Source organism: Lolium perenne, chromosome 4 (assembly GCF_019359855.2).
Source record: "Lolium perenne isolate Kyuss_39 chromosome 4, Kyuss_2.0, whole genome shotgun sequence".
NCBI lineage: Eukaryota > Viridiplantae > Streptophyta > Magnoliopsida > Poales > Poaceae > Lolium > Lolium perenne.
This window is the reverse complement of record NC_067247.2, coordinates 136,214,250-136,228,689: the sequence shown is the minus strand read 5'-3', so window position 1 is coordinate 136,228,689 and position 14,440 is coordinate 136,214,250. Positions and strand designations below refer to the sequence as shown.

Genomic DNA, 14,440 nt, shown 5'->3' with positions numbered 1-14,440 from the left:
CTCGGCAAAGCATCGAGGCAGAACACTGGAAGTGAGAACAGCAGCAGCACGAGCATCATCATCGATCCACTGAGTGTAGTCAGTCAGATCCAGCCGGTAGGTCGCAACAGCAGTAGAATACTCCTGAACCTTCCGGTCATAATCAGCCAGAGCAGTATCAGCGGCACTCTTGGCTGCATCCTTGTCCTCCTGAGAAGCATCGGGGGCAAGGGAAACGGGCGTCGGTGCAGTAGGCGCCGTAGGAGCAACGGGGCGCAACGGACAAGGGTCCTCGCCAGAAAGCACACCCCAAAGACGAAGACCGCGCATGTGGACGCGCATAAAGGCAGCGAAATCAGGATAATTCGCGCCATCAAAAGTCACCGGGCAGCGAGGAATCGCAACATAACCCGACGAGGAAGACATAGCTCTGTCGTTTTTTTTTTGGCTTTTTTTTTTACTAACTGACGGAGCCGAGCCGAGCCGAGCCGAAGCTCAGATCGAGCCGATCAGGAGCCGAGCCGAAGCTCAGATCGAGCCGATCAGGAGATCAGATCGATCTCGAAATCGATCGGGACGGCGGCGGAACGGGCGGTCGGGCGGCCTGCAGGCGCGGGCGGCCGGAACGACCGGGGGGCAGCGGGAACGGCGGGCGGGCGGCCTGGAGGCGCGGGCAGCCGAGCAGCGGCTGGCGAGCAGGCCGGCGGGCGGCCGGAGCAGCGGCGGCGAGCAGGAATCAGCGGGCGGCCGACGGGAGGCGGCCGGGAACGGCGAGAACGGCCGGCGGGAGGCCAGGAAACAGCGGAGAACGGCCGACGGCGGCCGGAGCTGGTGAAGGAGAGGCGGCGGCGGCGACCGGGCGCGGCGGCGAGATGCCAAGGCGGGCGGCTGCGATGCGAAAAAAAAGCCTTACGACTCTGATACCATGATAAGCTTCATGCACTAGCCACTTGAACCAAAAGTCCGAACTGATGGAAAGGGCTAGGCAATCCACATATACACTTCACAACAGAGCACATGGATGGACGGCGCCGGCCGGCGCTGTGCCTTGGTTGAGAATAGAGCCGGCGCTGACCTCTGGTGATAGCTCATTTGGAGAGTTAATCCAGTGGTGTCAATGCAGATTTTGTTAACCACTTTTCCTTCGAAAAATATACTACTGTGAATTGGATAGCCATCAGACATTAAGGCGCCGACACCGAAGAACCCGGAACAATGTCCAAGAGAGGGAAAACAACGCTAACACAAAGCTGTGGAGCGAGATCACGGTGAGGAGCGGCGCGGCGACCCGACCGCGTCTTAACTACAGCGTAGCGCATTGCCAGGATTAAGCATGCAAATATACTAAGACCATGTACTATGTGTGAAAAAGCGGTTCTAACACTCTCTCTCCTCCTATTGAATCGATTCTATACATAACAAGGAACCGAATCATTGGTCTGACACAAAAAAACGGCTCCTATTGTTGGTTTGCTTCTTTGCTTGTAAACCATGCATGCATGCATGGGATAGGAGAATGGGCCCATATGGCATAGACTAAAAAGAAAAGGAAGATTCATCAATTGGCATGCATGTATGTCAGAGCAAAGTGATTCACACATAGCAGCGAATCAAAGCCGATTCCAAACCCTGCCATGTTTTCCTTTGAACCGAACACACATAGTACATGGTCTAAGCTCAACGTCTGATCTTCTGGCCCCTCAACGTGCAGGTTCATATGATTTTGGTCGAACGTCGAATCATTCGTGTCATGTGTCATTCAAGATGATATACGTTGTCACTCATGATCAATTAATTGTATACTTGTATTATACTGTGTTTGTGTCACATTCTATGTGTTTTTTTCCTATTTGATTTTTTTGACTAGTGCCTTCACATCTAGAGTTGCGTCAAGGCGATAATAACAAGATGACATGTAAAGCTAACTAAGTGTCTGGATCATCACAATCAAGTGTTTGGAGTTTGCTGGATCGGGTGGTATTTGGTCGTGCGCACCCATATTTTTATTTCAGCCGTTTGGTTCTGGAGGGAGCGGCTCGAAGCTCTGTTCTGTGTTAACATCAAGTGACATTTTGTCCATGGTGAAGTCAGAAGAAGAGAATATCATGAAGACCGGATAGTAGGTATAGCTAATGGAGATTTAAGTCTCCGCGCTGTTGAGGGACTTGCTTGGCGTTCAGGGCTTCGCAGTAGTGGTATAAAAGTGGGGACGGCAACACATGTGAAGTTCAGAGTCCTACCTTTCAGGGTGAAAACCTAAGGTCTAACCTTAACTGGTTGTGCCTGGCAATGACCATGTTGGAGGCATTGTTTTGAGAGCGGGCACTATCTTCAGGGTGAAAACCTAAAATCTTTGATCGGGCGACGACGTTGTTGGTGCACTATTTTCTTCTTGGAGGCGTCGTTTTTGGAGAGTCTGTATTTCAGGTGTTGTCTTGGTGGTGGATGTATTGTTGTTGCTAGGCCTAGAATGCTGTAGCGGAACTTTTGTTTCTTAGTTTTCTTTTTTCCTTTTTTGGATGTGTGCCTCCGTATTGTCATTAGGGTGTTGCGTTGTTGCAGAGGCTGGGTGTAGTTGGTATCTTCTGATATTAATATATTTCCTTTATCGAAAAAATAATATCCTTGTCAGATGGCTGATCTGGATTGCTAGATAAGTTCATACTACGCCCATTGCATTTAGTGAAACCTTTCCTAATTAATCCATTCATCGACATCTAAAGCAGAGAAAATCACTGTCCAGTTTATAGTGCTTCTAGAACCAATCGAAAACCCTACCACCCACGATCAGGAACCATTCAAAACCTCCACTAAAAACTCAGTGAAGGTGCAGACGACGGAGGGTCTCGATCCAACTTCTATAGAAAAACATGCGTCGCATGTAAAGCAGCTAGAAAAAAAAAGATGGTCGACAGGATGTAAAGCAAGAAACAAGCCTCGAGAATGCAGATCTCTCCCTGCTGGTAAACTTAGGTCACAATCAGGTAGCATGCAACCCACATGACGCATTTCTTCATTTGCCTTCTAGAAGCATTTCAACGGCTGAAAGTACTGACAAAAGAAAAGGTCCAACTGAAAAGGTCCCAGCCAGGTGATCCACGAGACCACGACGGAAGAGTGCCACATGGTGCAAAGGTATCCATGAGGGTAAATTTCGTCCACGGAAAAACAATTTCTCTGGCTCAATCTGATTATTGCTACACAGTACAGGAGCAGCCTAGCTTACTACAGTAGCTAGTGCATCCATCATCCATGAGTGTACATTTCTCAATTAAAAACCTGCAAATTCTCCTTAGATGATAGCAAAGATTTTAAAAAAAAATGAATCTGGATCGATCTTCTTGACTAACCGTCGATATCACGAGCTACGAGCCCAGGATGACAGGAAGTTTTGGTTGCAGAAGCGTCTCAGATGAGAAATGAAAAGAACCCATCTTGGACAACGGCCGTAGCTAGAATGGTGCTAGCTAACGGCTTGTAACTACAATCCAAATGAAAATCGAGTGGAGATCCTTGATGCATGCACGGCGTTCCGACACGACGCCACACACGTCGCCGTACGATTGCTCGGAAGACTAGACTGGACCTATTTGAAGTGTCGCCAATGTCCCTCGGCGCTTAACACGGACTAGGCCGACGGCCGGCTGCTCTCGGCGTAGCCACGCCTGGCCCTCGGCGTAGGCTACGCCGACGGCAGCTCTCGGCGCATGGAGTCAGCGTCTACCTCCCTCGGCATAGACAATATTGCCGTCGGCGTAGCTCGGTCCTCGGCATAGACAAAACCGTCGGCATACAAATTTTAAAATTTTGAATTTCCTTTTTTCCAAAAAATATTCAAAAAAACAAATCAAAAAAATATTTTTTTTATATGCCGAGGCGGCATAGAGTTTTAAAATTTTTAAAATTTTAAATTTTTTTCTTTTTTTTACTTGTTTATCTTTCACCCATACACTTAATCTTAGGTTAAATTACAATCATGGTTAAACTTCCCAGGCGGTCACCCATCTTCACACTACTCCAACCTTAGCACGCTTAACTTCTTAGTTCCATTTAGATGAGCTTCCCTTAAAGATTGACACCTTGCTGATAATAATAGCCTATCAACCCTATTAACCCTTGGACCGTGATGTCACAACTCTTTATTTTTGAATTTCAAACAATTACTTTAGTAAACAATAATGAATATATAAGTAACAATAAATAATAATATTGATTTCAAATAACAATAAAATGAGCACATAAAGTGATATGCTATAGACCTAAAAACATTTTTCGCGAAATTTATTGAGCGGCGGAAAGTGTACCCCTATTTCAAATCCGGTCAGTTTCCAGCGGATTCGGCGGGACACCGCAGGAAGCCACATGGATTCCTAGATAGCTAGCGCGCACATATGACATGTGATATGTGGTGCAGAGGCGGTGTACTACCACTATGCTGAGGTCTTCCGTAATACTAAAATACGCCCCATGTAGCTGCTTCACAAAAAAAAATCGATTTGGCACCCCGAAAATGAAAAAACCATCGCCCATGGGTCGGATTGGAAATCCGCTCCCGGGCCATGCCTTCCTTCCCAGGGACCAAGCACGTGCCAAATATGGCCTCGTTCCGACAAACTATGCGGTGTCACAAGCCGTTTCCTACTCATTTGCCCTAAAATCCATAGAACTCCAGACATGATAGCCCTGTTTGTGAAGGGTTTTCCAAAATAATTGCCGTATTCTAATTCCGACTTTTGGAGTGGTTACCAGGACACATAAAATGATGCTATGCGACTCCAAGGGATTTTCCACTAGTAGAAAACCTCTCATCCATCTAAGCCTTTAGTACCGGTTCCCTTACGAACCGGTACTAAAGGGGGCATTAATACCGGTTCCGTGCGTGAGACATCAATACCGGTTCGTTATGGACCTTTAATACCGGTTCGTAACACGAACCGGTATTAAAGGGTTTGGGCCCGATTTCCAGGCGGTGGTGGGGCCAGGGTTGCACCTTTAGTACCGGTTCGTGTAAGGAACCGGTACTAAAGGGTCTGTGCCCTATATGAGCGCGCGGCAGCGCCCGAGCTCCCTGCATATCTCATTCTCACTTCTCCTCTCACATTTCCAAATATTTTACACCTCTCACACTCCAATAATCTTTATTTTTCTCCACTATTTTAACAAGATTAACGGCATACATCTATCCAAGGGTTAGCAATATCATCCTTCCTTCCGGCGTTCCTAATTTAGCTCAGTTCTTTGGTAGTTTTAACTCGTACTATTTTTGTAGTGCAAGCAAGGTGTTCGATGAAATGCCTAAGTTAGTGATTTTATTTTTTTATATGCAATTTGAGCTGAAATTATGGTATGTTTTGTAGGTTTTAATTAGTATCATCCCCGTCCTCACCGCCGTCGATCGCTAGCGTCGTCCCCTAGCCGGCACGGTACCACCTCGGTGAGCCCCTCTTCTTTTTTATAAAAATAACTTAGTTTTATGTGATGAACTTGAATATTAATTAAGTTGGTCACTCATATATCCATGATGTTGTGTACTTAATGATTTTTGATATACATATAAAATGCGGATGAGTCGACAATGGATGTACGGTGACCGGTGCCATCCCGAGTTCATTACCGGCATGCATTATTTTCTCAACGTGGCTGAGGCAAACAGCGGTCGAATGGTTTCATGTATTGTCCATGTAGTTCCTGTAAGAATATGAAGGATTACTCTACCTCGAAGACCCTTCACGTCCACCTGTTTGGAGAATGGTTTCATGCCCAGCTATAATTGTTGGACCAAGCACGGAGAAAGAGGAGTTATATTGGAAGACAACGAAGAAGAAGAGGATAGTGACAACTATCCCAGCTTATTCACCGAAGACGGTGGTAGTAGAATGGGGGAAGATGAAGCTGAAGAAGAGCTCATTTTCGATGAGCCGATTTTTGATGACCCGGATGACGATTTGGGTCGGGCCATTCTTGATGCGAAGATGAACTGCGGAAATGAAAAGGAGAGGTTGAAGTTGGAGAAAATGTTAGAGGATCACAACAAACTGTTGTACCCAAATTGCGAAAATGGTCGAAAAAAGCTGGGTACCACGCTGGAATTGTGCAGTGGAAGGCGAGAGAATGGTACTTCGACAAGGGATTTGAAAAGTTGCTGAAAATAATAAAGAAGATGCTTCCGGGGAGAACGTGTTGCCCTCTAGCACGTACGAAGCAAAGAAGGTTGTCTGCCCTCTAGGATTAGAGGTGCAAAAGATACATGCATGCATCAATGACCGCATCCTCTACCGCGGGAGTACGAGAATTTGAATGCATGCCCGGTATGTAGTGCATTGAGGTATAAGATCGGGCGAGATGACCCCGGCGATGTTGAGGGTGAGTCCACCCCAGGAAGAGGGTTCCTGCGAAGGTGATGTGGTATGCTCCTATAATACCACGGTTGAAACGTTTGTTCCAACAAAGAGCATGCCAAGTTGTTGCGATGGCACAAAGAGGACCGTAAGAAAGATGTGATGCTTTGAGACACCCCGCCGACGGGTCGCAGTGGAGAAAAATCGACAGAGAGTTCAAGTCATTTTCGGATGACGCAAGGAACTTAAGATTTGGTCTAAGTACGGATGGCTTTAATCCTTTCGGGAGCAGAGCTCCAGTCATAGCACTGCCGGTGACTCTATGTATCTATAACCTTCCTCCTTGGTTGTGCATGAAGCGGAAGTTCATTATGATGCCGGTGCTCATCCGGGGCCCGAAGCAACCCGGCAACGACATTGATGTGTACCGAGGCCATTGGTTGAAGAACTTTTAGAGTTGTGGCGTGACGAAGGTGTACCTGTGTGGGATGAGCACGAACAAAAGGAATTTAACCTACGAGCGTTGTTATTTGTAACCATCAATGATTGGCCTGCTCTTGGTAACATTTCAGTGGCAGTCAAACAAGGGATACAATGCATGCACACACCGTTTAGGTGAGACCGATAGTAATTATTTGGGAAACAAGAATGTGTACCAGGGCATCGTCGATTTCTTCCAAAACAACATCACGTAAGAAAGAGAGGAAAGCATTTCGGAGGTGAGGCAGATAACCGAACCAAGCCTACCCGCCCTAATGGGGAAGTTATATATGATATGGTCAAGGATTTAAAAGTGATCTTTGGAAAGGGTCCCGGCGGACAATCTGTTCCGCATGATGTTGACGGACACGTACCCATGTGGAAGAAGAAGTCGATATTTTGGGAGCTACCCTACGGAAATTCTTAGAGGTTCACTCTGCAATCGACGTGATGCACGTGACGAAAAATCTTTGCGTGAACCTGCTAAACTTCTTGGGCGTGTATGGGAAGACAAAAGATACACCGGATGCACGGCAGGACCAGCAAAGTATCCACGAAGGAAACAACCTGAATCCAGAGAAGTATCAAGGTCCTGCCAGCTACGCTCTTACCAAAGAGGAGAAGGAGATCTTTTTTGAAGTCCTGAGTAGCATCAAGGTCCCGTCTGGCTTCTCGTCGAATATAAAGGGAATAATAAACATGTCGGAGAAAAAGTTTCAAAACCTAAAGTCTCATGACTGCCACGTGATTATGACACAATTACTTCCGGTTGCATTGAGGGGCTTCTGCCGGAAAATGTTCGAGTACCCATTGTGAAGCTATGTGCGTTCCTCAATGCAATTTCTCGTAAGGTGATCAATCCACTTACTCTACAAAATTTACGAAGGATGTGGTCCAATGTCTAGTCAGCTTCGAGTTGGTGTTCCCACCATCCTTCTTCAATATTATGACACATCTCCTAGTTCACCCGGTCGAAGAGGTTGGCGTTCTCGGTCCTGTATTTCTACACAACATGTTCCCCTTTGAGAGATTCATGGGAGTCTTAAAGAAGTACGTTCATAACCGTGCTAGGCCAGAAGGAAGCATCTCCAAGGGCTATGGAACAGAGGAGGTCATTGAGTTTTGTGTTGACTTTATTCCTGACCTTAAGCCGATCGGTGTTCCTGAATCGCGCTATGAGGGGAGACTGCGTGGAAAAGGCACGCTAGGAAAGAAATCAGCAACGTGTATGGACGGACATTCTTTCACTCAAGCACACTACACAGTTCTACTTAATTCCATCTTGGTGGCTCCGTACAAAGAGGAACACAAGGAGATCTTACGCTCTAAATACCCGGAGCAACGTGAAGATTGGATTGATGGAGAACACATGAAGACTTTCGGCGGTTGGTTGCAAACACGTCTCATGAATGTCACCGATGACGAGCAGCTGTACTTGTTGGCCAAGCAACCATCTTCTACTATATCGACTTTTCAAGGGTACGAGATTAATGGGAACACATTTTACACTTTCGCCCAAGACAAAAAGAGCACCAACCAAAACAGTGGTGTCCGCTTTGATGCGAGAAGATGGCAATGGGAACAAGGTCACATATTATGGGTACATAGAGGAGATATGGGAACTTGACTATGGACCTAATTTCAAGGTCCCTTTGTTCCGGTGTAAATGGTTCAACCTGAAAGACGGGGTACAGTAGACCCGCAGTACGGAATGACTACAGTGGATTTCAAGAATCTTGGGTACGACACCGAACCATTCGTCCTAGCCAGTGAAGTGGCTCAGGTTTTTTATGTGAAGGATATGTCTAGCAAACCGAAAAAAGGAAAGAAAGGCAAGAGGACACATCATACGATGAGCCAAAGCGGCACATAGTTCTTTCAGGAAAAAGAAACATCGTGGGAGTAGAGGACAAGACAGACATGTCAGAAGATTATAATAAGTTTGACGATATTCCACCCTTCAAGGTAAAAATTGACCCAAGCATCATCTTAAACAATGAAGATTGTCCATGGTTGCGTCGCAGTAAGAAGAAAGGGAAACGAGCGAAGAAAACTCAGAAGACTAGCTAGCTACATATAGGGATCATAACTTGTGTATCTCAATATGGAAATCACTTTTGTGTAATGATGTTACAGTATGTAAGATATTAACAATGGAGATGGTTGGCTTGTTTTACTAGTTAAGTCACGCGGGCTTGCGGAAATTTTTCCGAGGCGGAACTTCCGAATATGCCATATATAGGGCATGTGCACCAAGGGCATATTCGAGAAGTTCCGCCACGGAGATTTCCCAACCCTTTCCGCAACATTGTTAGAGGAGATGGAGTCTTCCACGGGCTTGCAGGAAAAAATTCCGAGGCGGAACTTCCGAATATGCCATATATAGGGCATGTGCACCAAGGGCATATTCGAGAAGTTCCGCCACGGGAGATTTCCCAACCCTTTCCGCAACATTGTTAGAGGAGATGGAGTCTTCCACGGGCTTGCAGGAAAAAAATTCCGAGGCGGAACTTCCGAAGATGCCATAGGGCGTGTGCACCAAGGGCATCTTCGACAAGTTCCGCCACGGGAGATTTCCCAACCCTTTCCCCAACATTTGTTAGAGGAGATGGAGTCTTCCACGGGCTTGCAGGGAAATTTTTCCGAGGCGGAACTTCCGAAGATGCCATAGGGCGTGTGCACCAAGGGCATCTTCGACAAGTTCCGCCACGGAGATTTCCCAACCCTTTCCTCCATCCATGGTGATGAAACTCTCCATCCATGTTGGCTTGTTGAGCTGCTTCCCATGGTGTATCGATGCTCCTTTTATAGGCAGAGCGTCCTTATCCTCGCCGACAGCTTTAGTACCGGTTGTAGACACGAACCGGTACTAAAGGTTACCCACGCGTCCTTATCCCACCGACGGAGCGTCGTGCGCTACATACTTTATCTCATCGAGCAGGGCGTCCTTATCTCGCCGACAGCTTTAGTACCGGTTGCACCCACCAACCGGTACTAAAGGTTACCCACGCGTCCTTATCTCGCCGACAGCTTTAGTACCGGTTGCACCCACCAACCGGTACTAAAGGTTACCCACGCGTCCTTATCCCACCGACAGGGCGTCGTGCGCTACATACTTTATCTCATCGAGCAGGGCGTCCTTATCCCGCCGACAGCTTTAGTACCGGTTGCACCCACCAACCGGTACTAAAGGTTTGCCTCGATCTGTCTTCCCGCCTATTTTCTTCCCGCGCTTTCCACCGGTTCCCGCCTCTGTCTTCCCGCCATTTTTTCACTATATATATGTAGGCTTGGCCACCATTTACATATCACATCTAGACTCATATCTGCAAACCTCATCATTCTCTCCCATGGCTTCCATCGCATCTCTAACCCCCCGGGAGGCGGAGGCGCTTTGCGCCTCGAACTACCCCTGCCCGCCGGGCTACCGCGTCCCGACCGGCTGGTTGCTAAGCGTCGGAGGCGTACCGGTCCCTCCAGTCCCTCTAGGTGTGGCGCGCGAGATGGCCATCACGAACCACTACTACTTCGAGCTCACGCCGAGCAGCGGAGGAATCCCCGGTGGCATCCCGACTACAGCCCGACTTGGGAAAGCTTCTTCATCAATCGGCGTGAGAGGGCGCTTGCCGTGCACGAGGAGGGCGGCCCGCCTCCTCCGAACTTCAACGAGGCCGGCCGTCGGCTGTGGTGGCGCGGGCGGACTCTCGAGGGCGTCATGGCGTACCGTGGCCCCCGCCTGCGCTACCCTCTGTCCCTGCCCACGCGTGGTCTCGCGCCGACGTTCGAGTACCGCGACCCCGATGCCAGCGACGATGATGACGGCGACTACGACGACTACAGTGGCGAGTACTACAGGGCTAGGCAGGAGTATGACCGAATGACTCCCAGTAGAATTTGGTCATGTATCTTTAATTTTCAGTTAAGCTATGTACTTTTAATTCGAGTTCAATCGTAATAAAATTTCATTCCCGCCCTTTCTTTTCCGCGCGGCGTCGTGGCCGGAAAGTTTCGCGCGACGTCGGGGCGGAAAGTTTTCTGTCTTGAGACGGCGTCGTGGCGAGAGTAAAGAAAAGAAATAGAATAGAGAAAAGAAATAGAAAAGAAATAGAAAAGAAAAACAAAAGCAATAGAAAAAATAAATAGAAAAGAAAAAAACATAAAAGAAAAGAAAGAAGAAACAGAAAACAAAATAAATAGAAAAGAAATATAAAAGAAAAGAAACACAAAAGAAAGGGGAACGAAAATGAAAAGAAAAGAAATAGAAAATGAAAAGAAATAGAAAATGAAAAGAAATAGAAAATGAGAAGAAAAGAAAAGAAACACAAAATAAAAGGAAAAAGAAACAGAAAAGAAAGAAGAAAACAGTAAAAGAAAAAAGAAACAGCAAAAGAAAAGAAAACAGCAAAAGAAAAGAAAACAGCAAAAGAAAAGAAAACAAAAAAATACCTTTGGTACCGGTTGGTATCACCAACCGTACGAAAGGTCTTTCGCACGGTTGGTGGTACCAACCGGTACGAAAGGGTCTTCTCCCCGTATTAGACTTAGCCGCGCGGAATTTTTTCCCAAATCCCCTCACACGCACAGAGACGACCGCGCCGCGCCGCTCCTCGCCGTCGCCGTCATCGACGCACGCTCCTCGATCGCCGTCGCCGTCGCAGCCTCGCCGTCGCCGACGCAGCCTCGCCGTCGGCCGCCGCCCGCACCTCTCCGCGCGCCTCTGCAGGTATGTGCGCCGCCCCGGCCCGTCGCCTCGCTCCCTCCCCTTCTCCGGCGCCGTTGCCACAACGGCCGCCGCCGCCGCCGCCTACGCCGCAGCGCGGCCTCCTCCACCTCGCCACCGCCGCTACGCCGCACCAATGGAGGAGCGCACACGGCTGCGTGCAGTGCCGCGTGCGGCGACGCCCTCAACCGCGGCCGCCCACCACCTGTTCGACGTAATGACGCAGAGGGTTGGCGATGGAGAAGGGCGGCGCGGAGAGCGCGGTGGCGGCGCCGGCATCATGGCCATGACGGTGTCGAAGTCGGCGAGGTCGAGGGAGGCGAGCGGGGGCCGCGCCAGGGAGCCCAGGATGCCGGCGTTGTTGAACATGATGTCCAGGTTGCCGTGGCGGGACACGGCGAGGTCCACGGCCGCGGCGACCTGCGCCTCGTCGGTGACGTCGCAGCGGGTGTAGGATGCCGAGTCGGCGCCGAGCTTGGCCGCCAGGGCGTGACCAAGGTCGTCCTGGACGTCGGCGAGGACGACCTTGGCGCCGTTTTTGACGAACTCCTCGGCCGTGGCCTTGCCGATGCCGCTGGCTCCACCGGTGATCACGGCCACCTTCCCGGCCAGCCGCTGGGAGTTCAGGGCCGTGGAGTAGCCACGGTTGCCGGCGAAGCCGCGTGGCATGGCCGGCCCAGCGCGGCTCTTTCCCCTTAGGACGATGTGCATCGCTCGCAACATCTCGCCGGTTGATTGGCCTCCTGAGAACGATGGGTGAAGTGTGAAGCGCGCGGGAGTATGTCGACTGAATCAAGTGCACCGGCGCAGGCCTTAATTGGCCACATGTTGCGCGCGGTCTCCTTGTCTCATACTACTATTATGGACCATGCATCGCTCGCTCGTCCAGCGATGACCGCAGCGGCGTGTCATTATTTTGGAGTAGAGTGATACGCGGTTCAGGTCTGGTTCGCGCGCGCTTGCTCCGGATGCCTGGATGCAACCCTGCCCCCTCACGCATCGGCTTAAACCAAAACCCTTTTTTATTTCTTTTTGTTGTTTCTAAAAATTTGAAATCTGGATACTTTTCAAAGTATTTAAAACTACACTTTGCACAAACTTTATATCTTATTGCATCATAAAACATGAGGATTTCAAATATCGTCATGCCATGCATCATTGACATCATCTCTAGTTCGGCCAAATTAAAATTGCAACAAGAACTAAATGCTATGTGAGGGTGTTCCACTATTTCTTGCTATATTCGAACACCCCACTTAATTTTGCTATGTATGAAACCCTTGCACACTCTTCTAATCTGTTACATGATCATTACATGATGAATGAAATACAATTGCTTTCTTAATTTTGCAGTGACATTGAGGTATGGAGGACGGCACCTTCGTCCGAGATGAGGAGGGGGAAGAAGCGGTGCAGCAATTGATCTATGAGAGTGCCCGTGGTCCGGAACCCGACGATGGAGATGACAACGATTTCCAAGACTTTCTGAATGATTTCGGCGAGGGACTTGAGTCTGAACAAATTAGAAGAGACAACGAAGTGTCCATCACAAACTCTGGCGAGGTGTATATCTATGTATCAATTAGTCTATATGTTCATCCCTAGATGCATTCATTTATTTGTATTGCACTTATTAACGAATAATTTTTTTGTTTTAGCCTTCTGGATCATCGAGCAAGTCTGTTAGATCAAAACGAGGCCCGACGCGGGTGCTAAAGGGCGAGGGCAGGTTAGCCCTCACGGCATTCAAGGATAATGGTGAACCAGTGGAGCCCAAGGAGTTTTGCCGCAAATTTACAAGTCAATCCGGAGTTATTGTTAGGGACCATGTACCGATCAGCATTCAAGAGTGGCATAAGCCGAAGAACCCGGAGAGTGGTGCTAGTTATGTCAACGACAAGATGAAAAAATTTCTTTGGGACACGCTACTGACAAAGTTCAGCCTACCGGAAGACATGACGGAAGGCCAAAAGAATAAAGTCAAGGAATGGACATGGAAGAAGATGGCCATACAATTCCAGAGCTTCAAGAAAAATTTATGGGACAAATATAAGAATGAAGATCCAGTATTCGATGATAATCTAGTGAAGATAAAAGATCACTGGGCCGCATTTAAGGAGTATAAGAAATCGTCTAAGTTTGTGTCCCGATCGAAGAAAAATACCGAAAATGCTGCAAAGAAGAAACTTCCGCATCATTTGGGGTCAGGTGGCTACAAGAGTGCCATTCCGAAGTGGACAGCGTTTGAGAATAAAGCGATGGATCATGGAATCACTCCACGTACATGGGACTGGCCCGAACGGTCCAAGTTCTGGTTGTTCGCTCATGGGGCAGGGTTGGACCCAAAGACAGTGGTTGATCGTTGCGAAGGGAAAATGGAAGGAAAAAATTGAGGCAATTGTACCGAAGCTTGTAGATGCAATTGAAAAGGTCGAAAAGGGAGAGTACATTCCCGATCGAGAGAATGACGAGCTGACACTCGCTCAGGGAACCCTGAACATGTTGGACGGGTACGAGCTCGCCCAGGTCTCACCATGAAGGAAGCGTGGCCGGACAGCGCTGACACTTATAGAAGCCGTTCGCGAAAGAAGAAGAAGGACGCCGACATTGTAACGGAGTTGTTATCTAGGGTGGAGGCTCTTGAGAGAAATCAGAGGGCACCTGATCAGCCGCTGTTTCTACAGGATCCACAAGCCGATGCTGCCCCATCTCAGCGAAGAAGCAGTGTCGGTTCCTCGCATCTTGACGGATGTGGAGGAAGCTACCCCGTGGATTATGTCACGGAGAAGACAGATTGCGAGCTACATATGTTAATCAGGACCGCGTCTGTTAAGGTGGCGGTCGGCTATGTGTACCCAAGTGAAGATGGAGCAATGCACCATCATATGCCCATTCCACCTGGTTGTGTTCGTGTCGGGGTGGA

General features: G+C 48.5%; 1 protein-coding gene across 1 annotated transcript; it reads right to left on the bottom strand.

Moving 5' to 3' along the window:
- Positions 1–11,640: 11,640 nt before the first annotated feature.
- Positions 11,641–12,228, bottom strand: LOC139839135 (momilactone A synthase-like). The gene has a single exon (XM_071829181.1). The coding sequence runs from the start codon at positions 12,226–12,228 to the stop codon at positions 11,641–11,643; it is 588 nt and encodes a 195-aa protein (XP_071685282.1).
- Positions 12,229–14,440: the final 2,212 nt, after the last annotated feature.